The following is a 28,000-nucleotide window of genomic DNA, read 5'->3' on the forward strand; positions in this document are numbered from 1 at the left end:
TGTTTTACATCATGGACTATATGCATGATAACATGCATAAGATAGTCATCCATATTATGGATGACATATTTTAATTTACTTATTACCTATGCAGGAACATGCAAATTCCACATAGAAAGTCCCAGGCGGGGATCGAACCACGGACCTTTAGACTGTAAGACGACAACGCTGACAACTGCACTGTTGTGTTGCCTGAAATAATTTAAACGGAAGTCATATTTATAGCATGTCATCTGAAATATGATCAACAAGTCATACTATAGCATGTCATCTGAAATATGATCAAAAAGTCATACTATAACATGTCGTCTAAAATATGATAAAAAAGTCATACTATAGCATGTCGTCTAAAATATGATAAAAAAGTCATACTATAGCATGTCTTCTAAAATATGAAAAAAAAAAAAAAGTCATACTAAAGCATGTCTTCTAAAATATGATTAAAAAAAAGTCATACTATAGCATGTCGTCCGAAAAATGAAGTCGACTTTTTGGTCATATTTTGGAGGACATGCTATAGTATGACTTTTTGATCATATTTTAGACGACATGCTATAGTATGACTTTTTGATCATATTTTAGACGACATGCTATAGTATGACTTTTTGATCATATTTTAGACGACATGCTATAGTATGACTTTTTGATCATATTTTAGACGACATGCTATAGTATGACTTTTTGGTCATATTTTAGACGACATGCTATAGTATGACTTTTTTTAATCATATTTTAGACGACATGCTATAGTATGACTTTTTGATCATATTTTAGACGACATGCTATAGTATGACTTTTTTGATCATATTTTAGACGACATGCTATAGTATGACTTTTTTGATCATATTTTAGACGACATGCTATAGTATGACTTTTTGATCATATTTTAGACGACATGCTATAGTATGACTTTTTTGGTCATATTTTAGACGACATGCTATAGTATGACTTTTTGATCATATTTTAGACGACATGCTATAGTATGACTTTTTGATCATATTTTAGACGACATGCTATAGTATGACTTTTTTGGTCATATTTTAGACGACATGCTATAGTATGACTTTTTGATCATATTTTAGACGACATGCTATAGTATGACTTTTTTTTGATCATATTTTAGACGACATGCTATAGTATGACTTTTTTATCATATTTTAGACGACATGCTATAGTATGACTTTTTGATCATATTTTAGACGACATGCTATAGTATGACTTTTTTTTAATCATATTTTAGACGACATGCTATAGTATGACTTTTTTATCATATTTTAGACGACATGCTATAGTATGACTTTTTTTTAATCATATTTTAGACGACATGCTATAGTATGACTTTTTGGTCATATTTTAGACGACATGCTATAGTATGACTTTTTTTTAATCATATTTTAAACGACATGCTATAGTATGACTTTTTGATCATATTTTAGACGACATGCTATAGTATGACTTTTTTGGTCATATTTTAGACGACATGCTATAGTATGACTTTTTGATCATATTTTAGACGACATGCTATAGTATGACTTTTTTTTAATCATATTTTAAACGACATGCTATAGTATGACTTTTTTGGTCATATTTTAGACGACATGCTATAGTATGACTTTTTGATCATATTTTAGACGACATGCTATAGTATGACTTTTTTTTAATCATATTTTAAACGACACGCTATAGTATGATTTTTTTATCATATTTTAGACGACATGCTATAGTATGACTTTTTGATCATATTTTAGACGACATGCTATAGTATGACTTTTTGGTCACATTTTAGACGACATGCCATATGACATTTTTGATAACGTACACATTATAAAAAACATCACACTATAGTATGACTTTTTTTCACCCAAAAAACAAAATAAAAACGTAAGGCCATAAGGTGAGGTATGTCGTCCGAAATATGATAAAAAAAAAAGTTTTACTATAGCATGTCGTCCAAAATGTGATAAAGTAGTCATGCTAATACAAATACATGAATGTCTCCAGCTGGAATTGTACCCATGTCCTTCTCACTGTGAGGTCCTGCCTAACATTTTAATGAAATCTTTTTCATCATACTATAGTGTCACATTTTCAGGATATTTGTGACGACATACTATGACGACATGCTATATGCTGTGGATGTGGAGGGCTGCGCCTGGTCACCAAAACAGTCATTATTTTGATATTTTTGATGTCATAATATATTTGACTCCATGCTATACAATGACATTTTTCACAACATACAATAGTATTTTGTAGTTGTATTTTTATACAATATTAAATTTTTGTACATTTTGAAGACATCACCTGTTTTTCTTTGAATTTCTTAAAATCAAGCAGTTAATTCATCATTGTCCAGCCTCAAAGGATTTTTCCCTTTGGGGAAACCATGTAACATCAAGAATGTAGTTGCATTTTAGAAATGTCTCAGCATCTTTTTTACGTGATTTTGCTGATAGTTTTATCTTACCTGTGGACAGAAATAATGATACGGGCCCCAAGGAAGTCTGGATGATCTCCACTAAATTTCTTGGTAACTTCTTGAAATGTTTTCAGAGTCCAGACTTTATCATGAATGGTTCCATCAAGCTCATACGTCTGCAAGATAGAAAAGTTAGTTACACTTCAATAAATGCCATTTGTAATATCTTATTAGAAGAAGAGCAGAAATGCCAGATGAACTGCTTCTACTGTGGCTTTTTAAGAGGGGCAGAAGCTGCAGGGATCAGGTATCAAGGAAAAAGCCAACACAAACCCTCGACAGGCCGCTCCTCAGTTCTAGATACATGATGTTGTCGTGATGAAGTTCCTCGAAGCCCTTATAGAAGTAGTCCGTCAGCACAGGGGCATGGGTGATTAGTCCTGCAGCTGCAATGAATGCTTTCTCAAACTTCTCCCACACAACATCTTGGCTTGGATATTCACCATCTGGATCCTCAGTAAACAGTGTGAGGTGCTGCATTAAACTGAAAAACACCCAAAAACAAATATTCTGGTTTAAGTTTCCCATTAGATCTAGAGGTGTAAGGGACACGCGGTACTTAACCTGTTATCAAAGCCCGTAGTATCTCCTATTTTAGCCCTCAAGGTCTCGAGCAGCTGCCAGTAGAAGCAATCCCATCGTGGGAAGGGCTGGCGATCTGAGAACAGGAAGCGGACCGAATAGTCCCAAGTGTAGCAGATGTAGCAGTGAGGCCTGTAGGTAACATTTTTCACCAGCCATTCAACGCTGACCAAAGACGAGCTGTGGATGTGGAGGGCTGCGCCTGTCACCAAAACAGCAGGAGAGAACCTCAAACTCGGACTGATGTACTGAAACTACCAATGACATGAAAATGAAGATTTTGGTTCATATTGGCTGGTGCAACCATTGACAGATGAGGAGACAATAGGCCCCCGAGCACAGACGTGTAAATGACCTCCCACACCTCATCAATCAGAGAAAGTCTGAAAGGTTTTGTTGTATATATTTATTTTGATTTCTACTGTAACAGTTTTGCATTTCTTGTGTCTTTGTAGTTCCTTTGCACGTCTTTTGTAGTTGTTTGGTGACTATTGCATGTTTGTCTTTTTGTATAGTCCTGTCCAAAGCTTTGTGCCACACAGTTATGTACCGACACACTATGCAGATATACGACACATTGTGGCACATTACAGTACACAAAACATTGTACAAAACCTGAAGCCTGAATGAAATGTTAATCTAGCCTTCGTGCTTTGCAGCTATAATATAAAGAAATGAATTTACAATAACAGGCTTTTGCTTGCAACCCCTTTCACCCCCATGTCTGTGCCCTGTAGACCCATTCAGTAAGCCATCTATGGCTGCAACATCACCTTTAGGCATCTTCTGCAGCAGTTTGAAGACTGAGCTCTTCTGGATGAGAGGCTTTGCTTTGAAGAAGTGGATAGCAGGGGGAAACTGTGCGGCAGACATCTCTTGCTCTTTTAATCGGTGGAGGTAAGCGTCCAGCTTCTGCTCGGCTGCCGTCAGCGTCATACGGCCTCCTGTCTGTCTGGACGCCTCTTGATGCATCAGCAGGTCCCTCTGAGCAGGGTCAGGCATCCCGTCAGTAACCCTCACGAACCACAGAAGGGGCACGTAAATGACCACAGCCCGGCAGAGTGAGATCACCATGTCCTTGTGTGCCACAGGAGAGTGCTGTACTCCTCCTAGAACATGATGCTCTCTCCCCTCACGAGACCAGTATCACTGCAAAAGAAAGAAGTACTGTGTGAGACATGAACGACTGACGTTAAAGTTACTCGACCACAGAGAAGAGGCGTAGTGGCTAAATACATTTGACAAACTTGTTTTAAGGTTATCAACATGATAACACGCTGCTTAGCTTGCATTAGAGTCCTGAGAGATCCCATTCACTGAGCTGTGACCATGACGGCTTTACGTTTGGTTTGAATTATCAGAGCGAAAAGTGGAGCAAAGTAAGAAACATTTCTCAGATATATTAACAAAAAAAAAGAAAAGAGAAATCTTAAAGGCAAATCTGGCTACTTTAAATCATAAAATACTTACAAACAGGAAGGAGCCACGGATGAGCTGAGACAGGACACGAGTCTCCCAAAAGACTCTGCTTGTTTTCCACAAGAGACTCTGAGCCGGTCGAGCATGTCAGCAAAATACTCACAGCAACTGGATAATTGGGGCATTTTTGTCTGACTAATACCATGTGATAAAGTAATGAATGGGAGATGAATGGCCAGTGTTGCAAGATAAATAAAAAACAAAACAACTGTACATCACTAAGCAGTGGGAACACCGGGTCAAAAAAGGTCACAGAAGTGATACTAATGATTTAGATTTTATTATGTTTTACATTTCCACAATATAACATTTTCAGTTTGAGACACAATCAAAAAAAAAGAAAAAAACAACAACCACACATACGTATAATTTAATCTGGAAACCTCATATACATACAGTGCACCCAATGGAATGATATCACCCACTCCTTTAATTCATTACAGAAGAAAAGCAGATGTAACATCAATAAATTAACTCTGTAAGGTCATGTTCGGTCCTCAGTTTTGTTTATAGGATTCAATTTTTTTTCCCTCTGTGATTGGTTGGAGAAGACAAACAATTAGCAACACAATGCACCATGCAACTTATAATGTGGGGAAGAGGTTCATGTAAGGAGGAAAGCTGTGACACAGTGTTTGTGTTTGTCATGAAGACTGATCCAATTAGAGGACAACCTGTAAAACATCCAGCCAATCACCCGATCCCGTCTCCCCTGACCAATCACTGTAAACTGAGACCCGTGAAGTGGAGCAGCAAAGTAAACCAGTCTTTACAGCTGTGCCGATGTCACATCTGTAATGTTGAGATGCAGCACTCATCGTGTTTCTTAACACACGGGAAAATACAGCAACACGTCACACGACAACAATGCGTCTCTTTTGCGTACACAATTTTTTTTTCCACAGACAAAGGAATGACGTCTTTCATATGACAAAATAAAAAATAAAAGGAAGTGTTTCTCTAATGCAGCCGAGGATCTCAGTCCAAAAACTTACGGTTTGGGTTGGAACCAAAGAGAGCCACTCGGATTTCAGGCATCATCTGCAAACAAAGGCACAGTTTATAAATGGGGCAGCAACTCACGATCATTACCAATGAATTACCAATTATTCATATCATTTTGTCTATAACATTTTAGATGGTAAAATCTAATTTGAAAACCCGAGGAGGCATAATGAAATTACAGTAACGATTTTGAAAGACCGGAAGTCCAAAACCCGAAGATATTTATTAGTTCACTCTCCCCCGTAATTAAAAAAAAATTAACCAACATTCAAAATAGGTGGAGGTTATTTCTCCGTCAATTGCCCGACTGAGTGATCAATAAATGTTTTCTGTTTGAGCAAAAATTAAAAACCTGCACAAGCACGAGTAAAGTCAGATTTACTAAATTCTAGAGGACTATACTGTTCATCTGACAGTGGTACCGAAACAATTATCTGAATTTTACAACCTTTTTAAAACATCAGGAAAAATAATGATTACTGTTATCGTAGCTTCTTTTTACCTTCAACACGTTTCTATTTTAGAACAAACTCAACTGACGAGTTTGTTCGTTAGTTGAGTTTGTTTTTATTGTTGCACACTTGTAAAAGAGGACTCTTAATCCTTAATGCATTTTTTTTTTAATGTGTAAGTAAAACGATACAAATAGTAAAAAAAAAATAATAATAAACGAGAATAACAAATATAATCCGTAGAACATCCGCTTCTCTATCTTGTGACTAGAGATGTCGCTTACACTTCCTCATCTGGAAAATTGAAAGTGTAAGTAACGTGATCTCATTTTGTGACATTTAAATAGGTAATTCAATTTTAAACCAAAAACAGATTGTTAGACTAAAAGTCACTTTAGTAGTTATTTGACCTTTACCTAACCCAGAAGTCATGGTTAGAGACCTTTTTTTTTAAGAAGGTGGCACCCACAAAAGAAAAAAACAACTCAAATAAAGAACCAACAACACAAATCATGTGACAAGAACAGATTTAAACTAGAAGCTTCTGTGAAATCACAAGTTAAAATCTCATTATGCCACAATATCAAGAATGATCAACAAAACATTTTTAAAAAATGCAGCTTTTTTTTTCATGGAAAATTAAGTTCAGCTGATATGAAAGCAAAAATAAATTGTATTATCAAATGCACATTTGTTAATAAAAGCTTTGTTCTTTACAGAATTAACACCATGAAACATGAAGCTGTTTAAAAAAATGTTGTGGAGGGCTGTCAGTAAATAACAAAAAACACGCACACACACACACACACACACACACTTAAATGTTTAAGTGAAAAGCCTGGTCACTAAAGAGGATAAAAGTGAATAATAAATATCATGAGCTGTCTGCATTTCCTACCTGTTGAGCCATGAGTTCCAGTCTGCTCTCCAAGGTGTTGGCCACCTTGATCTTCCCATCACCGTTATAGATCTCGACACCTCCAGACCTGCAAGGGGTGAAAACATCAAGACAAGAGAGATCAAATAAAGAAGATGATGTTTTTCCAGGAAAATGTTTGACTAGTTGATTTCTTTTCAAATGCGAGGCTGCATACAGGTCTGGGGAGAGGAAGTTGTCCTGGTCGATGCGGACCTCCAGGTTTGTCTTCACACCTGCTTTATATACGGGGATGCTCTTCTGGATGGATGCCTGAATAACAAGAGGCACAATGCAAATTGGGATTCAGTTTTCTACTTTTTCGAACAAGTTACATGACTTGATTCGGTCAGCAGAATCCCCCCTCTCTGTCTTTACGGCACCTCTACTCACTTGACATGTTCCCCCACACATAATAAAGAGAGGAACGAGTTCAAACAACTGCAACTGTTTTTACTGGGGTCAGGTGGATTTTAAAAACAGTTATTTGTGACATTATCTACAGTGGTTTTGATTGTATCCGACTTGCAAGTTGTTTTGGACAACAACAAAAAATGGAGGAACATAAATTGAATTTTGAACATACTCTCGCTAATTTACTCACCTGCACCACCTGGATGTCCTGTTTACGGCAGCGAATGGTCACTTTGGGCTCCAGAAGCTGATAGAATCCCTGATGCGAAAGATCATGAAAAGAAGATCGAAACTTCAATATCAACACAGTTTCTGACTAACCCTTTTTTTTTTTTCCATCAATGAGAAGAAGCTAAATATCACAAAGGCCTCTCTGCTTTTAACGCAGTACGATTGAACAGCCGCTCTACATCCTGCAGATGCAAAAAAAAAAAAACTGAACACTAAAGCATTTATGAAGGAGGATTTACTTTTCATGTATTGGTGTTTTGTGAGGTCACAGTGAGAAGTCGTGTCAGTTCATTCTTGAGTCCACGTGAACGTATGAGCAAAGTTTGAAGACATTTTCTCAAAGTGTTCTGGAGATACACAAGCATAAAGAAATATATTTGCACTGACAAGACTAGAATATATGGAGCAACTTATGGGCTGAATCTAACAAACAGGGTTTCCATTGTTAGGCTGACTATCCGACGGACTCACTTCTAACTCGATCATAAGTTCCACGCTTCACAAGGCCGCCAGTGCAGCATTTTTTTTTTCCGCATGTAAGCAGTAAAACTTAAACTCCACGTGATTTTCCACTTTGCACGCAGTGAATAATAGAAGCGCTCTGGAGGTGTTTTCATTCTGGTGGACTCATCCTGAGCTGCTTTGTTCCAAATGATGTCAATGTAGAAATTGTGAATCTGTGTGCAGCAGCTCACCCGTTTGTTGTGCAGAAAGTATTAATTCAAACATGATTTAAATGAAGAAGGTTTCTGCTGCTGCACATCGGCCCCTTTCTTACAGACCCCGTTGCGGCTGTTAAATAAGGAATCGAGCCGACGCTCTATATTCGGTTGGTCAACACGAGACCGAGTGTGAAAGCAGGTTTGAAGAGTTGAGCCGTGTGGACTTCAGGAGGCGGAGCTCCGGAGCAGAGAGAAGAAACTAACCTGCAAGATCAATCCGTCCAGCAGAGCGGGATACCTGGCTGGTTCTTTTGCGATGCTACCGAGACGCTGACGAGCCTCATTCAGCATTTCCTGAAAGAGGAAATACACACCGGGTTTCTGTTATTTCTACTGATCGCTGTGTAACTTACACAGTCGCAGTACGAGGAACACGTTTGACGACAGAGTGATGTAGAGTAGCTTACCGAGATCATATCGTCACGGGCCTTCAGTACCTTCAGTCGAGCCTGGTTCATCAGGTTGGACATTTGACTGTTAAACAGATAAATAACACAAACACACACATTGGGCCCGTTTAGATTTCGAGGTGGGACTGTATTTGTTCATTCGGAAACCCTGCCGACAGCTCGGGGCGAGAAACAAAAGAGTTATTGTCGGATGAAGCAGCTAAATAAAATTACAGAGACTCCGTCACACGTACAGCTGTTTCTTTGGCTGGATTGAGGAACAAAGGAAGGACTTCATGTGTCCTGTGATGTCTCGCCATGACTCACATTTTCTTCTGTTGCTCAATCTGCTTCTCTTTCTTCTCATAGTACTCCATGATCTTCAGCCTCTGGGTCTGAACCAGACGACCCTTCTCGATGTTGAACTCTTCTTCTGCCTGCAGGAGGAGACACAGTTCACTCAGAAACACAAAACCTCCGCTATAATAACATCACTTTTTATTGCTCTGCCGCAGCTTTTATTGAATTTAGGTGTCAGCTGATTAAAATTTCCCTTGCCTGGATTCAAATTGGGTTACTTTATCATTTGATTTAAAAAAAAAAAATTGTGTTGGGAATGTGCACTATGTGACTTTGTACCCGTGTTATTTCAGATATTAAACAGAACCTTGACTTTCTTATCTATGAACATATTTTAAAACTTCCTTTACAAATTCAACTATATTTTCAAATAACCACGGCTGCTAATAGCTATGGGTTATTTTCATCACTGACCGATGTGGAATATTCAAAAAAGAGAATACAACCTTTTAACTTAACATTCATATTTTAAATCCCACTTTTTCCGTATTTACAAGTTGTTCCTGCTTTTCGTCACCTCAAACATCATCTGGATGTTCACAGGCCTGAAAATATTTGTGAATCTACAGGACCATCGTGTTAAATACCTCAGTGTTATTTTAGTTGAACTGCATGTTCTGACTGACACACTGATGTTGCTTATAAGTTAAGGAATAACTCAAATGTCTACCAACTGAATTAAAATGTCAGGTCCAAATTATTCCTGAATGTCAGGAGGAGAATTCAGATTGAGGGAATCTGCTGATCAATCTCCATTCATATTTGCACTTATCCAGCAAATACGCGGCTTTTAGCGCCCTCTAGTGGTGAATCTAAGTTAGAACGAAATGTCTTTGATGATGAAAACAGATTTACAAAACCTCATACAGCTGCATTTGGAGTGATACCTTAAAAACAAAATAAACTGTATTATGCTTATCCTTGAGCACGGATCTCTCTCCTAATTTTAAATGACATTACTGGTTTAAATCAAGGAATAAATAAATAACAGCTACATCACAGGCCGGCTAAGGATGAAACCTGCCATCTGTCTGAAGAATGAGTTAATACTTACTCTATTTTTTATTTTTATTTTCAAACATTTAAGCCTTATTAATCAGGACGCTTCGGCAGCTTCAGGGTTGAAGGCACTGACCTTTAACGCCTCGTCTCATCTTTTCCCTCATTTTTCAACTTTTTGACTTCATAATAAATATAATTTAAAAAAAAAATCCTAAATAAAATGTGCTCATACCTTTGCATCTATTTCCTCTGCCTTTTCGTTGGCCTCCTGCTCAATGAAGGCCATCATGTGCTTGATCTGTAGACAGGAGAAAGAATGAGAAATGAGAAGTGAATGAGAAATTCTGTGGCTGTGTTGCCTTAAAAACAAAAAGGTTAGATTTAACAACAACATTTTCTTCTTTTTATATAGGCTATATATATATGCACCTGGCACCAGTTCAAGGCACTAAAAGTCAGATTTCCAGACAATCAAATACACTACACTTTTCTAACAACATTTATTGCTGATCTGAATGTTTTTTAGAGTCATCAAAGTCTCCTCTAACAATCTGGATGAAGAAATATTCTGTATATTGCACAATATGGAAGATTTTTGTTGTGACTGCACTTTCTAATACAGGAGGCATGAAATGAAAATATGTCTTCGCTCCTTTTAAACAAAAAGAAAGCTTTGCTTTGTTAATTCTCTATAAAAAAAAAAATACAAAAAAGTACATGACTGAGTGATTTTCATATTTTCATTTTCTCACTGTACAGATTGAGACACGAGTCATTTCCAGCTATTAACCTTGTTTCTGAAGGAAAAAAGGAACAACTTTAGAAACAGGTTCCTTTTTTTTTTTGTTGCAGCAGACAGAATATCATTTTTCTACAGGATAGTTAGAGGATCAGAACAGTGAGTAGTTTTTTTTTATTAAATGTTATTCCACCTTATGTCTGAAATGTGATGGGAACGCATGAGAGCCTTTCTCGTAATTAAAGACGAGTGTTGTCACTGCTGTGAGGTGACTGTGCTGCCTTGTTCTATCATTTCAGTGAGAAATGTTTCTGTATCAGATCCACTGACTGAGGACATAAAATCAGAAGTCTTCATGTGATTTAAATCCACATTATCTGATAAATTGCTAATTTAAATGTCAATTTTTTTAAATTATTATTATTAAACTGCAAGAATGAATTGATTAATTAATTAATTGATCAACGGAAAATAGTTTTGATAATTGATTGATCACTTTGATAAATAACCAACAGAATTATCCATCATGAAAATAATCAACAAGTTATAATGTGATTTTTCAAATCTTTTTTTTTTTTTTGTGAATCGAGTACAGAAAAAAAAAAAAACTTGCTGTCAGGCTGCAACACATTGTTATTTTCACTTTCAATACAACTGACACACTATACATTGCTTAATAACAGCTCGTTTTGTCTGACCAGCCGTCAAATACCGAAAAGCTTTTGGAGAAAAATATTTTATCATCGGGAACACGTTTGAATATAAGAAGCTTTACAAATGGCTCAAACAATAAATGTGACTAATCCTCTCAGCTCGAGGGTGCTGGTTGGTTTCTAGTTGACACATTCATGTACAGTGGGGGTCAATAGGAGCCCAGTGATACATAATTGTCCCCAGGGCCCCTCAGGAAGTTAATCCAGCCATGATTTGTGTTGTGTTGCAGCTCAATGTTGCTTCTTTTCTTTCTTTTTTTTTAAAGCCAATTTCCCGTGTTTGGTGACTCTTGCTGTGTGCTCAGTCACACTCCCAAGTTCCTCATCAGGCCCTGGCATGGTGTTCATCATGTGACCATTAAGAAATATGACCCTCCATATCTCCACACACACACTCTCAATGTCACTCTCCTCGATATAAACACACACTTTGCAGCTTAAAGCTGCAGAAAACTGCGGTATCTGAAGATAAATGGTTGAATGGTGTCATTAATCTGAAGGTTAAAACGCTTCATTACCTGCTTCTGTACATCGGCATCGCTGAGCGCCATGGTCGCAGCCGTCAAAGATCCGCCCGGGCCTGTGTCACAGAAAATACCCAAAGAACACAAACGTCAAAACCACCGCGAGATTAAAGAGACCGTCGCTAACAACGAGAAGGATTTAACAACGCAGTTTTGAGGTTTAATTCGGCATTAACGTACCCGAAAATCACAGACAACAAGGTGTATGAATTAATCGCTGCAGTCGTGACTCGTAAAGATGTCTACGGAGGATCAGCTGATTTGAGAAGTCACGTGATGTTTACTTCCGCCGGAAAGGGCCGGTCGGATGCGAGGAGAAAGAAGAGCGACGCATTATCCTGACGTAAAAGAGGAACATGATGGCTGTTTAGTTTTCGTTTATTTATGTCTTATCTAGCAATTTCATGTCTTAAATATCGACATATATATTTAAAATTATGTGCTAAATACATTTTGAATTGAAAAATATTATTTTAACTTGAATTATCTGATTGTGGGTTTTTTTTGCCATTTCATATATATATATATATAAATTATTTTTATTTTTTATTTTTTTATTGTTAAAAAAGATACAAATAATTTTTTGTCATTATTATTTTGGATTAAATAAAAATGAACCAGATAATTAGATTTTCCTACTCAAATATAAAACAAAAATATCCTCGAGGAAAGATACATATGATTTTTTTTTTAAATATATATGGCTTGTAAATATATATATTTGTGTCTCTCTGTCACTGATTTTAATGTATTCTAAGATGAATTAAAAAAAAATACAATTGTTTATTTATTTAGCAATTAATACAATTTGTTATTTTCATGCCATGTTGGATTATACCAAATATTAATACTTTTTTTTTTAAACAAAATATATGTACAAATATATTCACTGTATAAGTAATTTAAAATGTCATCTAAATATCTCATTTTTTTGTTTAATGTGAGTTGTTGTTATTGTGGTTCATTCCATCGGCTTTTTTTTTTTTTTTTTTAAGCAGAAATAACAAATAAATTTGAACTTGAAATATAACAATAGCCAGGAATCAAAAGTTGGCCTATAATGGTAATTGATAAAAAAAAATAAAAAAAATAAAAAATATATATATATATATTCTCAGGTTCAAATGCAGTTAAGGGCCAGCAAAACTAGATCGCAAAAACAGGGTACGAAGAAAAGAATAGCATATCTTGAAAAAAACCGTGTGTACACAATACACATGTTGCTACTGTACAAAAGACTTGGCACAGTTTCCAGTCCTGTAACGTGTCTTGCCAGCAGAGGGAACTAGCAGTTGGAAAATTCAGCTTTAGAAATAGCAACTCTCCCTGAGTAACATGCTTTTTCCACTCGGTGTCACCAGCTCCACTGTGCACACTGCTGTTTGGACACATGGAACTCCAGAGACTGTTTACCTGAACACAACACTCACCAGCTGACATCTTTCAGAGGCTGTGAACACGCAGGTTAAAGTCTGATTGAGCATTTACAGTCCTAAACGTTCATTATTTGTAGTGTTTCTCAATCTGGATTGACTGCAAAAGTCACCATTGACTTCTTGGCAGCCAACTCTTATATCATGGATTTAAAAAAGTGGGGTGGGTGAGTAAGGGTGAGTGAGGGTGAGAGGGAGAGAGAGAGAGAGAGAGAGTGAGAGAGAGAGAGAGACTTTTGCACAGCTTGTCTACCTTGTTATTCCCGTGCCAGCTATAGCATGTCTGCCTGCCTATCTGTTGATTTGTGACTTCGTGTCTGAATGCCGGTCCCACTTTGATCTGCTTCTCATCTAGCAACTCATTCAGCACCGAACCGAGAGGACACAGGTATGCTGGGATGCTGCTTTTCCTTTTTACTCATTTGTAGATAAAGCTTGAGTAAAGCCTGAAGTCCTCTGCAGGAACAGGAGAAGAAGAATTGTGCCTTGAATCAACACTGTGATTTGACTTTGTGGCCTTTGTCATTAAAAGTCTGTTAACTGTAAAGCTAGAGGGGTCATTGTGGGTCACCCTAATGCAGTGAAGGACAAAATTTAACCCTTTACATGACAGAGAAATGGACAGCAGGAGCTGGTTTGTCTTAATTAACTGATTCTCCCACTGTGACATTGGAAGCCGACCTTTTGTAAATTGTGGTATCTGATATCACTTAATCCTCATCAAATATTAGCACAGGAAGAGTGCCCTATAAATTCCGCTGATCATTTACTTCACTAACAGTCTGTTGCTTTAATAACATCAATGGGAATCCAATTACTCAAGTGGGACAGTAAGTAAAGGTGGATCACAGAGTAGGAAAGTTTGATTAGTTTCTTAGCAAGCAGGGACTCGGGTGAACCTGACTCCGTGTGTGTGAGCTTTTGAAGGGTTTAAAATGTTTGTGTGGCCTGCCGTAATGTAGGCAGCCTTATCTCGGGGATTGAATACTTCCCAGGCCCACGGGACACAAATCCTGGGAGAAACAATATGGCAGCTAGTTGGCTATTAAATCAGTGACGTCTGGGAGGTGTCTGTTTCAGTCCACTCACTCAGAAAGGGGTGGAGTCAAACAAGATCAAGACAAGACTGAAATTTCTTTTTAAAAACCTGAAATATCCAAGAGAAAAAAAATACAGATTTGAATACAGGAAGCACACACTTGATCATTAATAATCAAACGCCACTGTGTAAAGGAATGTTTATTCAAGGCCTCATAAGCCCTGATTGATTTTGTCTATGCTGCTCGTTTAGAGAAAGTTTTATTGTGCAAAAAGTAACGCGCTTGCACAACAGGCAGGAAGGCGATCTGCTTTCCCCTGTGAGGCGACACAGTTTTGGACTTTCAGCGCATGTGAATATGTGTATAATAGTTGTGGATGCTTTACCTCAAAATAATCTAAATGTTTTTAAGACACTTTATATGCAAAAAGTAATTTTTTATGTTTAAATGTGGATAGTGGAGTTCTGTAAATATTGCATGGAAGTATAGGAGCCGATCCATAAAATGTTAGTGAAAACAAAGGCTTAGAAAAATAAACAAAGGCAGGAAATTAAAATTCAAAACTAGTGACATGAGTTTTTTTTTCCTCCTATCCGTTTAGATCTGTGGTTTCCAACCTTTTTAGATTGTGACACTTCAAAGCTCCATTTTGTTCCTCTTTTCTATCTTGGTAAACATCATGTGCCTTTCTGTTTCATAATCAGGCAGCATTACTGTACATTACAATACATTGAGTTAATGTGCTGCAAGTCTTGCAGACATGTATCAACACAGATTTTATTCGATGCCCCAGTTTTTTCACCGTTTATCAAATATATTTTGTTCAATAATTAACATTACCTTTGTTAGCTCTCTTCTGTAAACACACATTTTAAAGGAAATGTCACAGCTTTCCTTCTCATATTGTTGGACTTAAACACTGCAGCTACTAAATATCACTAACTATCTGTAATTACTCTGCTTACAATATTCAACGATTCACAACTTGATGTCAGGTCAAGTGCAAATGTAACAGATATTCAAGTCCCGCAAAGGCTGTTAAGGGATTTGTCCTCGTTAAGAGATGTGTTCTGAAACCAGAGAGAACGCAGATGGACCACATGTTGCGAATGTGATACAACATTACACAGTGAGCAGCAAGTGTTGAAGATATCTATTCTGGGAGCGGCATGAGGGTGACGAGTTTCTGCAGTCAAAGCATGAGACTCGGCACATCAAGGTCACTTTGACAACAAGAGGCATTTTGAGCTGAATCCATGCAAATATCAAAGTATATAGTTGTATCCATAATTAGAAAAGTTCTTTTTCACAAATTCAGACGTCATGCTGTTGAGATTTTAATGTTTATATCTCAGTATTCGCAAGAATGAGACTGCTGGACTGCTGGAATTTCCGTGTTTCAGACATAATGTGCGATACGCCACTTCCATTTTATGTTGCTACTCTCGTCCAGTTCACATGCCATGTGAAATTAGTGAAATAGCTTCCACTCCTGGGTGACAGATGGAGATGTATACAGTGCCTAAACATAGTATGATATGCAGGTCGAGGCTATAGTTAGTCACAGCCGCCGCAATACAGAGCAGCCAGTGAGCAACTTTTTCCAGTGGTAGCCTCACTGACGTCACTGAGAGCGCAGACAAGTAAAAATAGTTGGTAATGTCTGTGGACGTGTTGCACATTATCATTTGCTCTATCTTCCTCTGTGAAGGTTTTGTTTTGAATAATGTGACCTTTCAGGGGAAAACTGGTGCTGCCACTGTTGCTGCGGTCTGCTCACCTCAATAGATGCATGCATTTTAGTCTCCATAAGTGTCTTTTATTGTGAGAAAAAGGACCAAAATCTCTCTGAGGGTGCAGCAATACTCAAAATAATCCTGATATATAACTTGTAAGTACATAAGTAGATGTACTCAGTTAACTTCCCCCACTGCCAAACTTCACAGTGACTTTGTCTGACCTTTAATCGTCTCTGTCTCTGCAGCAGCCAACCTTCATTCTGGAAGGAAAGGCCCCAGTCGAGTCCAGCAGGGGGGATGGAGGAGACGGGGAGGCCGGACCCCTCAGTCCCAGCCCTGTTGCCCTGCCTCTGACCCACGCCGAGAGCCCCGGACCCTGGCAGAGCGAGAGCCTGCTGGCGGAGTCCTGGTCCACGATGGGCGACGTGGACCACGACGACACCAAGAGCCTCGACAGCAGCGACGGGACGGTTCTGGGCGGGGAGGAGAACCACTCCTTCAACTCTGACATGGTCCACCTGGAGCGAGAGGAGGCCGAGATGCTCGAGGAGGCCGAGAAGCAGGCCACAGAGGAGGAGAGAGGGAGGAGAACAGAGGAAGAGGAGGAAGACGATGAGGAGCTGCAGACGAGCGTTTTGAGCATTTTGGGTGGGGAGAGGGAGCTGGTGGAGCTCAGGGAGGAGGAGCAGGACCTCCAGGCCCCAGAAACTGAGGAGCTCCTAGTATCTGCAGAGGAGCCTCATCTGGAGAGGGAGCCTGCAGAGTTCAGGCAGGTGGTTCCCCCGATGGCCCTGCCTCCTCTGCCTATCGTCAAGCTCGATCCCCCCTCCACCACGTCCACCCCGGTCCCTTCAACGACAACCTCCGAAGCAGAGGAGCTTTTTTCCACTCTGGGCCTCCACCCTCCTTCCATCCTCGCACCCATGGCAGCAGAGCCTCCAGCAGTGAGTCTCGAGCAACTCAAATTCTCACAGATTCCCCTCTCGGATGTGGACAAACATTCAGTGAAAGAGTCGAAGGTGGCACCAGAGAAGCTGGAGCCACAGCCAGCTGCTTCCGAGACCAAACCGCTGAGCTCCACCGAGCTGCTGTGTGGAGGCGCTGCTTTAGTAGCCGTTGTGGGAGTAGTAGCATACGGTGCTGTGGTCTTTTGCAGAAAGTAGAAAATCTCTCTTTGAATCCCCGGATAACCTTTCAGCACAGGGCGTCTCCGTTTTTAACTCTATTCCAAATGAAATATTCCACTTCTCTCTCTGAATTCTGGATCTTACTCTCTGTCACTTTGCATGTTAGTTCTCATCAGACACATTAATTAGATTTTTCATTTTGTGCTACCTCAGCTCATGGCCTTCGTTTTTCTGTTTAATCTCTGAGGACACTAAAAAAAATCATGTAAAATATAATTTTAAAGAATCCTGATACTTGAAATCTTTGTTTGATGTTTCTTTGTGTGTCAGTGTGTTTCTCGTTACTTCACCGTAGAACAAGAAGGATGTAATTAGATACCTATTCGTCTTGCAGGGATATATAACCCTTGTATGATGACATCTGAATTGACATGACATTTAAATGTGAATATACAAATTTGCCAATTTTGAAAATCACATGATCACACACAGTACACACTTGATGCAAAGTATCAGGACAGCAGTGAGTAGGCTAAAAACTCTTTAATTAGATCAGCAGTTCCTCATCTTTTTGCCTTTAAATCTGCATTAATTCACTTTTTTAGTTACTTTGGGGGCAGCACACTTGCATATAAAAACACTTTAAACTGATATGGATAGTTACCACTTTTCACATCTAGCAGTTAAGGAGCAACATCAGCATTTGTTTTGAGTCGTGTTTTTGGATGCCTGAAGAATATTGTTAACTCTGTTTTTGGTCTCTTTTGACTACTTCAGGGTGCTCGTCCAAGGGTTAGTTTACAGTTTACTCTATGAATTGTTTCACTTGAAACTTTTGTGTCTCAAGCAAAGATTAGAAAAAACATTTGAAAAATTCCTTTGCTCAGCAGAAATGTTTCTTAACGCCTATCTTTACACTAATCACCTCGCATTTATGTTCCACAGCTCTGCATGGAATACTGGATAATAAGTGGTCAAATTAAAAACCTCTGTTCATTCAATTAGATGTCAATCTCCTTCAGTTGGGTTGTTTTTTAACGCCCCGTGTTGTTATTTTAATGCAGGGTTGTTGTTGCTCTTAACACTCACTTGGGGGGTCCAGACCCTCATGTTTGGAGCCACTGAGCTAGATAATACACGTCCAGTTGATGTGTGCCTGAGCAGGACACTAAACCCCTTCCTCAAGTGCTATGAGCCCTGACCTTTGACCTCCATGTGTCAGGAGGAGCCCAGGAGATGGTTTTGCTTTTCAGTGATTAACGTTGAGCTGCAAGACAAATTTAAAGTTCTCCTTGGGTCAGGAACTAGGAAGATGTGTTTGGTTTTGGCTCCATCCTGCCGCCTGCTGGTCAATCAGCACCATTACAGTCATTTAGCAACAAGACATGAACCCATGATCAGCCTCAGGAAGAGGACCTACTGTTCATTAGGGCCCGAGCACGACGTTTTTTTTCGGCCCAAAATTTTTTAAATACTTTAGTATGTTGTCTAAAATATGAAGAAAAAGTCATGCCGTAGTGTTTCGTCCACAACGTTATACTATAGTATAACTTTTTGTTCCTCCCAAAAAAAAAAATCCCCAAACCATCATCACATTTTGGACGACATGGTATTGTATGACTTTTTTCATATTTTAGATGACATGCTATAGTATTACTTTATCATATTATAAGCGACATGCTATAGTATGACTTTTTTATGATATTTTATGCTATATTAGTGACTTTTACGTAACGTAACATTACATTACATTTCATTTAGCTGACGCTTTTATACAAAGCGACTTACAATAAGTGCATTTCAACCATGAGGGTACACAACCCAGAACAACAAGAATCAAGAAAATACAATTTCTTCAAGAAAGCCAAACTACAAAGTGCTATCAGTAAGTGCCATTTTAAGCGCTACTAGTAGAAGTACTATCCAAGGTAAAATCTGAAGAAGTGTGTTTTTAGTTTGCGGTGGAAGATGTACCGACTTTCCACTGTCCTGATGTCGGTGGGGAGCTCGTTCCACCATTTAGGAGCCAGGACGGCAAACAGTCGTGATTTTGTAGAGTGTTTAGCTCGCAGTGAGGGAGCGACAAGCCGATTGGTAGAAGCAGAGCGGAGGGAGCGGGATGGGGTGTAAGGTTGGACCATGTCCTGGATGTACACTGGACCCGATCTGTTCGTAGCGTGTTTGCGTTACTTTGCGTTACTTTTCGTTACTCGTACCAATGTTTTGTTACTTTGTTGCTACGTTGACATTTTTCATACCTTCACGTTCTCCGTCGAGCTGGTTGATCACATGAACCTAAAGTCGGGTCACAATAACCTAAACACGTAGTTGATGATATATTGAGACATTCGTTCGACTTTGTCAATGGGCGTCGCTGTGACGATGCGGCAAAGTTGGATGTCTCGCCGTGACACAGGAGGTTGATGTTTGCTTGAAACCTCACGAAACGTGTCACACAGCGCTTGGTGAGACAATACATCTGATGTGTTTTGCGAGTGGGCGTGGCCAAACGGCTCGCCAGCGCCCCCTGCTGGAGACAGGAAACGAGGCAAAAATAGCACCTTTTAAGCGCACGTCGTGGAGACGGCTTCGGGGAGGCGGTGCGCGGGAGTGCGAGGGCCCGTACATCACTGCTTGCAGTTTTAATATTATAATTATGATTCAAAGGACAGGCCATCAGGTACATCAAATGGCAGATATTTTTAGTCACACCCCATGAAATGAGGATTTTATATAGTAATCAGTTAAATAAATTGTGGTGAGGCAGGTCAACTACAGTATTAAGTTCAATAAAAGGTAGCTGTATCCCTGCTCAATAAAATATGTAACTTTATTCTCACTGCACAAGAACAACAGTGAAACACTGAAAGACACCAACATGATAGATAACGATTATAACTCTGCGGTCAGACAAGCGTTCGCTCTAATAGCCTAAATCTACACCAATGGATTTTACACTTCTTGATTTTCATCGAGTGCCAGTAAATAAAGAAGAACAATGGAGTTAACTGTGCTGTGGTTTGCCTGCCGTTCCCGCACCGGTGCCAACATGCACACAGCTATTGAACTGAGAAGGGGAAGGAAAGTGCTTCTTTGTTTGGAGATACAGCTGCAGCGTTGTCTGCTCTGCGAGACAACATACCTTCACAGGTAAACATGAACATCAAACTTTGTAACTTTCCTCATCACCTCCCATCCCTGTAAAAATCCAACACACCACATATTAAAGATTAATTTACTTTTTTTTTTTTAGATAATAAAAGTGGACAATAAATAAATAGTGATGCAATGTCAGATCCATTATATCAGAATTTGTTTATATTTCTCATCCTTGAGTGTCCTAAAGTGTCCTTTAAATTAGTAAAATATACAATGAATTTGTATGAAATAAAACAACTTTATTTATCCAATGAAAAGTAGAATTACACAAAAATAAACACAACAGAACAGAATAGAATAGAATTAAGCACAACAAAGTAGGACATAACAGAAAAGAATAAAACACAATAGTGTAGAAATAAGCAGAACAAAATAGGACAGCAAAATAGATTAGAAAAGTAGAAAACAATAGAGTAGAACACAGCTATATATAATGCACAATAGAACAGAGCATAATAGCATATGAAACATAACGGGATAGAATAGAATAGAACAGAATAGTTATTTTTGAGAAAAGAAACGCTGCAGTCTTGCAGAAAAAAACGCATCCTATCTGGAAAACATGGTGGTATTATCATGGTAACGATGGCTTGACATTATTAATGGAACAATGAATTCTGAATTACACCAGTGAATAATAAAACAAAAACATCTGTCAGTGATCTGAATTTCAAGAGGGTCATTTAGCCAGACAACAACTAAGCACACAAGTTGTTCTACCAAAGAATTATTAAAGACAAATGAGGTTAATGTTTTGGAATGAGTGTCGCAGTCTGGTCCTTAATTCAATAGAAATGTTGTGGAAGGACCTGAAATAAGCAATTCATGGAGGGGAAACCCACCAACATCCTGAAGTTTACCTGTTTTGTAGAAATTGACAAATAATCCTCCGAGCAGGACTGATCTAGTTACCGGAAACGTTTAGTTACAGTTATTGCTGCAAAAGAAGGTCACACCAGATTCTGAAAGCAAGGGTTCACATACTTTTGCCACTCGCAGATGACCATGCATAATGTTTTTATCTAATTTATTTAATTGGTTTCTCTTTACTTCACAGACTTGGGGGAAAATCCGATGATGTTTTGGGTCATTTTCATGCAGAGACAGAAAAAAATCTAAAGCAAATCACAATATTTCAAACACCACTTTATTTCAATCTGTTGTTAGCGGCTAAAAATCCATTATAGATTTAATAGAATAGCATAAATAAAAAAATTAAAACAGCATAAGATAGAATCGTGGGAATTTGAAAGTAGGTAAAACAACTATGTTTCCAGAAAAGCATCCCATGTTACTTCTTTGTTGAGTGCAGTGATTTCTTGAGACCAACTAAAGAGCACTTATTCATAAAGAAAGATGACCAGTGATCATATAACGCTAAAGAACATTAACACATACAGCAATGAAAAGCCAAAACACCAACGTAATGGAGTCAACTCTTCATCCCACACAGTGCCAACACCGGCACACAGCTGTCAGGCTTCGGCTGCAACCCGACAGGTTGTGGTCTTTAATTTATGGAGCTTCACCCTGAATGGAAACCGGGAAAGAGGGAGTGGGAGAGAGGACGAGGTTTGTGGTTCTTTGTTTTTATCAGCGTGCTGCACAGGCAGGAAACACACACATGAACCACACACTGGCATGTATATTTGCATGCATGCACACAAAAACACACACACACAAGGTAATTTACTGTGACAAGATGTTTTTCTTTCTTTGGAAAAACTAGAAAATATTTTTAAGAGTAAGAAATCACCCAGTGCAATGATATCAGTCCCATCACGCCATCTGAGTGACACCGTTACCAGATAATGTGACTTTTAGTCGTGTAATAATCTGTGCATCTTTGTTTCCATGATGTTTCCAGCTCAGCTCTCAGGCCATCACACTTTAACTGGGCTGAAAGGGGAACTTCAGAAACAAGTCGGTTGATATTTAAAACGGCACGCTCGAGATAAATGAACTTCTCAAAAAAAGCCTGTGTTTATTTGAACAGGAGGGTTGGCTTTGTGGGGAAAGAAAAGCACAGACAGACTGACAGTGATCACCACATTATTAACCATTAACCTTTACAACTTTTACCAGACGCTTATTTAAATCAAGGAAAAGGCCAAAATAAAGATGTGGGTTTTTTTATGTTCATAAGTGTTCATATACAAAAAACAAAAAAAAAAAATCGAATTAAGTGAATCTTTCTTTTTGTGTAAATGTATCATCTTTTGTGCAGTGTATTTGCAGGATTTAAAAATAAAGCATTGTATTTCTTGAGGAAGATATTCATTTGCAACATTTAAATATTTGTGGGGAAAAAAGATAAATGATATCAAAATTACACTAAAGTTAGAGTGTAACATAAATTAAACATTCATGTGTTTTACTGCCAGTGAAATCTGACAAATCTGCAATTAATTTATTCTAATATCCTCACATCTTATCATGTCTTATTATGCAAATGTTAATTTGTTTACATTATTGACAGAAGGCAAAGACCACAATGGAGAATTCCCTGCACATCTACGTGGTCAAATAAGAATTTTAAGTAAAGTGCATAACTGCACAACCCATAACAGAGATGTGTATATTCGATACATATCTCACCCAGTATGCAAATTCTCAGGTCAGGCAGAGAATTGGTGGTATTCCTGAGTCTTGTGTGAAATAAAAGAGGTTTTTGTTCGAAGATTGTGATCTCCATAATGAGAGAGAGAGAGAGAGAGAGAGAGAGAGAGAGAGTATGATGCTCCTAAATCTATCTGATCTGTGCTTCCAAAAAAGAAGAAGTGTACTAACACATTAACACATTTAGATTGACCGGCCTCTCCGCCTATTCGTGTGGCCGAATGGCGAACAGGTATTGGAGGTCTGCAACATATATAAACCTGTCCGAACTGTACACCTGTGATAGTGTAGCAGCGTTCACCTGTTAAGACAGAAATGACCTCACCTGAGAGAAACACTCAGACACACAAGATGGTGAGTTGTCAGGTTTCTTGACAGCTATTTTATTTTATTATTTCATTTTATGCTCAAGATTTTTCAATTATTTAACATAAAATTAACCTGTAAAATTTACAATATTGTAAATTTTTTAGTGTGAAATGATTTCTTTGTTAATGTCTCTTCCAGATGTCCTTGGACAACGACATCAACCAGCACTTTCAGGATGCAATCGATGTGATTCATCAACATTCAAATAATTCATATTACGATTCAGGTAAATACTAAATTTCTGTTGCATTTGTTTTGTTCTATTTTGTTATTTATTTGTATCTTTAAAATCCACGTTTTCTTTTCTGCTAATGTTTTAAAAAGACATTTTAAGTGATTGATTGTTTTTACAGTTGATTTGTACAGTATATTACTGGATGTGTTCATGTTTGGATTTGTAACCTTTTTTTTCTTTTCAGATTATACATATTATGAGGCTCTCGGTAGCCAGCAGTCGTCTCTACAGTGTCAGATCTCCTGCTGCTTCGTCAAACATCAGTCTGATGCCCCGGCACCTGTGTATGACTGGAATGACACAAATGTAAGTCGTGTAGTGTATCTGAAAAACAAAAGAAAGATACAAGAAGGAGATTTTACTTGAACTATTTCTCTTCCAGCCGCAGTCTTGGTCTCACACCATCCCTGATGTCTCCTTGAGTCACTCCGTGCAGAATGAATCCCCACATTTCTACTCCATTTTACCACCACAGAGGAATAGCAAAGGTGATCACATTCAGATTTTCAGAAACAAATAAGCAGGTTTCACATTTTTTGTTCGATCCGCAGCAAAACAAGACTAATCTCCATCTCCTCAGGGCGTAAGAAGCTCAGACTCTATGAATACCTCCATGAAGCCCTGAATGACCCCAACATGGGTGAGTCAATCCAGTGGACGGACAGCGGCAGCGGCACCTTCCACTTTGTGTCCAAGAACAAGGAGAAGCTGGCCGAGTGCTGGGGCCAGCGCAAGGGCAACCGCAAGACCATGACCTATCAGAAGATGGCGAGAGCTCTGAGAAACTACAGCCGCACCGGTGAGATCATTAAAGTGCGCCGCAAACTGACCTACCAGTTCAACCCAGACATCCTGCACAGGCTTGGCCCCGGACAGGTGTCTGTCCACCTGCCCTGCCATGCTGCGCAGGAGGAGGTTCACACCCAGGAGCAGAACCCCGCTGAGCAGAGCTACTGCGGCTCAGCGGCGGCGGACTGGCACAGCTGGTACGGACACTACCAGCTGCAGGAGGACTACGACCTGGCCTCCAGCTTCACCTCACACACCGCAACCACTCTCTGAGCCGAGTTTTCTCACAGGAGGGAAAGATTTTCAAAGACTCTCATATTCAGTCCCCCGCATGTTATTATTATGTTGTACTGTTAATTCATTAACAGTCTTCAGACATAGATGATTCCCATTATTTAATTACTGTAAATGTTTTTTTTTTATACATGAATGAAGAGAATGCTTAAATTTAAATAAAAACTTTCTGAATCTAACATTTTTTTTTTATTAATGATCAATTTAATCTGACAGAGAAATATTCATCATAATTTTTTTTAAAAACTGTTTCCAGCAGTTTGTAAATGTTTAAACATGTATGTTTCTCCTTTCTAGTCAGCTCGCCTGAATTATATAAAGCACAAATCAAGACTAAAATTAAAGTTGGAGAACCAGGTCTAAGAGGAGGTCAGAGACTTCTCATAATTCAACAATTCAATCCCTTAAAAGTAAGAGTCTTTGTGAATTTATACTATAAACTGTAAAAAAAAAAGTGTCTGCACATATTATTTGAACTGTTTTGATACTATATGAAGGAGTTTCACTGTACTTTACCTGTAAATAATTTTGTACTTCAAAATATAGATGGAAAATTCTTCAAAATTTTCTTTGAAACTTCTAATTTCAATGATATCGTGGATATAACTGAAAAAAATCATCAAGATTTGCAGCTTTTTTGTCAACAAAATAGGCTATTTAGATTTGTGTTATAGCTGGTGTTTATCTGTCTGTTTAATGTATATTGTAAAACATGCATTGTATCTCTAGCAAATTGACCTTTTTGGTAAAATGTTATACAATCTGAGAACAAGATGTTTCTGGTGGTTCTCAATTTTATTGTTTTATTGAAATGTATTTTAATCTATACCTTAATTTTGATTAAAGTTTAGAGCATTGATAATTATCATAATTTTACAACTATTTTATGTAAGTACAAGGCAAAAATACACAGTAGGATGTTCAAAGATGTTTCACTAGTGTAGGCAAACCATTTTGACAATATATCAGACAGCAGAAAAAGCAACAAGAAGTAATTGTGAATATATTTAATGTAATATTAATTCAAGTTGTCTATGGCTCCATTTAGTAATAAGCATTTTTTAAATGACTTGTAAATTTGAATACAAAAATAAATAAAAGTATTAAACAAAAACGGTATACTTATTGTGTATATATTTGTTGTGTATCAATTTATGTTTATTTATCGTATTATAATTTCTTTGTTTGTTGTTAAAACAAAAAAAGTCTGTATGTTCCCAGTATTTCTTGTTTCTATGACCTGAAAATATAGTTTCTGCCACATCTTTTATTGTTCGTCAAAAAAGGACACACTGGTATTATCATACAAAAGTGTAAAGTCTGTGCTGAAAGATTTGGCACTGTCTCCACCGTAGTGAAATATTACAACAGAAACGCAAAATCTGAAATTAAGACACATCCTGAGAGGAAAAATATGTCAGCAAGTGTGTTTTTCCTGAAAAGTGAGTATTGTGTAGGGGCTGTCTCCAGGCCAGGTCTTATCTGGTTCAGCGGGGAGGATGTGGTCAGTGCGGCGAAGCTTTATTGATGGGTTGACTGGTGCTGGTGCTGGTGTGCTGTGGTCATTGTTCCTGTGAGCCCGGGGTAGAAAATGGCCCGCTCCTCTGGGGGGTATAATAAAGAGTACCGGTACTTAAGTGTCTCAAAGTCAGTTGTGTGAAATTCTCCCAAACTGCAAGGACTGCACTGCATTAGAATCAGCCTCATCAGTGATGGTAAAGAGCTTAGATTTTTCTACAATATCTCTTCAAGGCAAAAACTTGAAAATGATATATTTAAGGGCTGTTTAAAAAAAAAAAATTATTTATCTTTTAATAGATTTCTTTGCAGGAGACTCAGTCTGATTTGGAGGTGATTCTGGAGTTCCTGGAGGAGTACTACAGACAAAACACTGCAGAATATGGTAAGAAAAAAGGCTGGAGAGCTTAATTATGACTCAGTTTGAGTGCAGTCTTTGAGAAAGTTGTTTTTTGGTGTAGGGAACAAGGTGTCCTGGACTGCAGGTGAGCCCGTGAATGAAAGAAGCACGCCTGTGGGTGAAACATGCGAGCAACGCTGGACATGCTATGAGCCACCTGTAAGCATGTTGTAATGCTTTTTTCTTTCCATATGCTGAAAAACATGCACCTACTGTTTAACCTGTCTAAGTTTTAAGGCTGTTAAACACTCTGAAATCTGACTTTCTGCAGTTGTTTTCTCCACCATTTTCCTTATCAAAGGACATCAAACCTGCACTTCAGCCCTTCCTGGCACAGGATGCCCAACCAGCCCTCTGCCAAAACACACCAGCAACACTGACTGGTCGTGGGTCACTGCTAAACGTTGAATCAACAAGACAATCGTCTAAACACGCAGCCAGATCAGCGGGGAGTGGTGAGTTCTCCTTTTTGTGGTCACCAGATACTGTTATTGTCCCAGTTGATATTAGCCTGAGGGAAACAATACCAAGAGAGAAAATGAGAGACCTTCCCTTTACGGTAAAAAAAAAAACAATGGAGCTGTGCATGGCGTAGCTCAATAGTTGCTTTTACATATCTATCAGATAACCGCAGTGTTTACACATTAAACCTCATTACTAAATGGCATCCAGTCACTGAAGAGATTTTCTGGGAACAGCTGCAATTGAGGAAATTATTAACTGTAAGCAGTGTTAACTGTTTTGGCACAGCTGCCAAGATATTCCCTCTTTTTAAATCCCCTTCACCATGCACGACACTTACAGTTTACTTCATGGCTGCAGGGAGAAAGGTGCGACTTTTCCACTTCCTGTTTGAGATGTTGGAAGACCCAAACATGACGCACTGCTTGTCCTGGGTGCCGGCAGCCGTGGGTGTTTTCCGCTTCTCCTCCAGGAATAAGGACCAGGTGGCAATGCTCTGGGGGCAGAGGAAGGGCAACAAGAGACCCATGACGTACCAGAAGATGGCCCGGGCGCTCAGGAACTACGCCCGGTCAGGAGAGATCTTCAAGGTGAAGAAGAAGCTCACCTACCAGTTCAGCAGCGACACCCTAATGTCCCTGCAGAAGTGTCATCAAGGAGAGTCGTGATGTGGACTAAATATCATGTAGCTCATATCATCTACATATGTACTTTTTTTCTTCTGTTTTTAATTTTGAGAAGACTTAACTTTCATTTAAAATATTTACCCTGTATGGGTGGGACAAATTGTGTTGTATTATTACAGCCTG

At 38.5% G+C, this 28,000-nt stretch overlaps 5 protein-coding genes across 5 annotated transcripts; 3 read left to right on the plus strand and 2 right to left on the minus strand.

The window, feature by feature from the left end:
- Positions 1-2,463: 2,463 nt before the first annotated feature.
- LOC138631080 (adenosine deaminase 2-A-like) lies at positions 2,464-4,135 on the minus strand. Its single transcript, XM_069715808.1, has 4 exons — positions 3,835-4,135; positions 3,044-3,263; positions 2,753-2,963; positions 2,464-2,595 (listed from the first exon to the last, which is right to left on the minus strand). The coding sequence occupies exons 1-4, from the start codon at positions 4,133-4,135 to the stop codon at positions 2,464-2,466; spliced, it is 864 nt and encodes a 287-aa protein (XP_069571909.1).
- A 669-nt stretch (positions 4,136-4,804) lies between these two features.
- atp6v1e1b (ATPase H+ transporting V1 subunit E1b) lies at positions 4,805-12,286 on the minus strand. The gene is made up of 10 exons (XM_069715786.1): positions 12,188-12,286; positions 12,002-12,063; positions 10,264-10,329; positions 8,997-9,106; positions 8,688-8,754; positions 8,485-8,574; positions 7,518-7,586; positions 7,092-7,186; positions 6,896-6,983; positions 4,805-5,581 (listed from the first exon to the last, which is right to left on the minus strand). The coding sequence occupies exons 2-10, from the start codon at positions 12,032-12,034 to the stop codon at positions 5,519-5,521; spliced, it is 681 nt and encodes a 226-aa protein (XP_069571887.1). The 5' UTR covers positions 12,035-12,063; positions 12,188-12,286; the 3' UTR covers positions 4,805-5,518.
- A 1,392-nt stretch (positions 12,287-13,678) lies between these two features.
- Positions 13,679-18,330, plus strand: LOC138631062 (glutamate-rich protein 6). The gene is made up of 2 exons (XM_069715785.1): positions 13,679-13,828; positions 16,465-18,330. Exon 2 carries the CDS (start codon positions 16,636-16,638, stop codon positions 17,380-17,382), a length of 747 nt encoding a protein of 248 aa, XP_069571886.1. The 5' UTR covers positions 13,679-13,828; positions 16,465-16,635; the 3' UTR covers positions 17,383-18,330.
- Positions 18,331-23,449: 5,119 nt separating this feature from the next.
- spic (Spi-C transcription factor (Spi-1/PU.1 related)) lies at positions 23,450-25,861 on the plus strand. Its single transcript, XM_069715791.1, has 5 exons — positions 23,450-23,478; positions 23,632-23,719; positions 23,913-24,034; positions 24,111-24,216; positions 24,309-25,861. The coding sequence occupies exons 1-5, from the start codon at positions 23,476-23,478 to the stop codon at positions 24,788-24,790; spliced, it is 801 nt and encodes a 266-aa protein (XP_069571892.1). The 5' UTR covers positions 23,450-23,475; the 3' UTR covers positions 24,791-25,861.
- Positions 25,862-26,225: 364 nt separating this feature from the next.
- On the plus strand, positions 26,226-28,000 carry spi2 (Spi-2 proto-oncogene). The gene is made up of 4 exons (XM_069715788.1): positions 26,226-26,253; positions 26,791-26,888; positions 27,031-27,184; positions 27,552-28,000. Exons 1-4 carry the CDS (start codon positions 26,226-26,228, stop codon positions 27,857-27,859), a joined length of 588 nt encoding a protein of 195 aa, XP_069571889.1. The 3' UTR covers positions 27,860-28,000.

Source organism: Brachyistius frenatus, unplaced genomic scaffold (genome assembly GCF_029030835.1).
Source record: "Brachyistius frenatus isolate BFR_SWC_R1_liver_20210118 unplaced genomic scaffold, ASM2903083v1 Contig_148, whole genome shotgun sequence".
Classification (NCBI taxonomy): domain Eukaryota; kingdom Metazoa; phylum Chordata; class Actinopteri; family Embiotocidae; genus Brachyistius; species Brachyistius frenatus.

Excerpts from the sequence above, each read along its gene's own strand:
- LOC138631080 (XM_069715808.1), bottom strand. The coding sequence starts at position 4,135 with ATGGTGATCTCACTCTGCCGGGCTGTGGTCATTTACGTGCCCCTTCTG. Across the intron at positions 3,264-3,834 it reads GCTGCAGAAGATGCCTAAAG|GCGCAGCCCTCCACATCCAC; the intron begins GTGATGTTGCAG and ends TTTTGGTGACAG. Across the intron at positions 2,596-2,752 it reads TGAGGAGCGGCCTGTCGAGG|ACGTATGAGCTTGATGGAAC; the intron begins GTTTGTGTTGGC and ends TCTATCTTGCAG.
- LOC138631062 (XM_069715785.1), top strand. The coding sequence starts at position 16,636 with ATGGGCGACGTGGACCACGACGACACCAAGAGCCTCGACAGCAGCGAC.
- spic (XM_069715791.1), top strand. Across the intron at positions 24,035-24,110 it reads ATGACTGGAATGACACAAAT|CCGCAGTCTTGGTCTCACAC; the intron begins GTAAGTCGTGTA and ends TTTCTCTTCCAG. Across the intron at positions 24,217-24,308 it reads ACCACAGAGGAATAGCAAAG|GGCGTAAGAAGCTCAGACTC; the intron begins GTGATCACATTC and ends CCATCTCCTCAG.
- spi2 (XM_069715788.1), top strand. The coding sequence starts at position 26,226 with ATGTCAGCAAGTGTGTTTTTCCTGAAAA. Across the intron at positions 26,889-27,030 it reads GGACATGCTATGAGCCACCT|GACATCAAACCTGCACTTCA; the intron begins GTAAGCATGTTG and ends TCCTTATCAAAG. Across the intron at positions 27,185-27,551 it reads AGCCAGATCAGCGGGGAGTG|GGAGAAAGGTGCGACTTTTC; the intron begins GTGAGTTCTCCT and ends TCATGGCTGCAG.
- atp6v1e1b (XM_069715786.1), bottom strand. The coding sequence starts at position 12,034 with ATGGCGCTCAGCGATGCCGATGTACAGAAGCAG. Across the intron at positions 10,330-12,001 it reads ATGCCGATGTACAGAAGCAG|ATCAAGCACATGATGGCCTT; the intron begins GTAATGAAGCGT and ends TCCTGTCTACAG. Across the intron at positions 8,575-8,687 it reads CCCGTGACGATATGATCTCG|GAAATGCTGAATGAGGCTCG; the intron begins GTAAGCTACTCT and ends TTCCTCTTTCAG.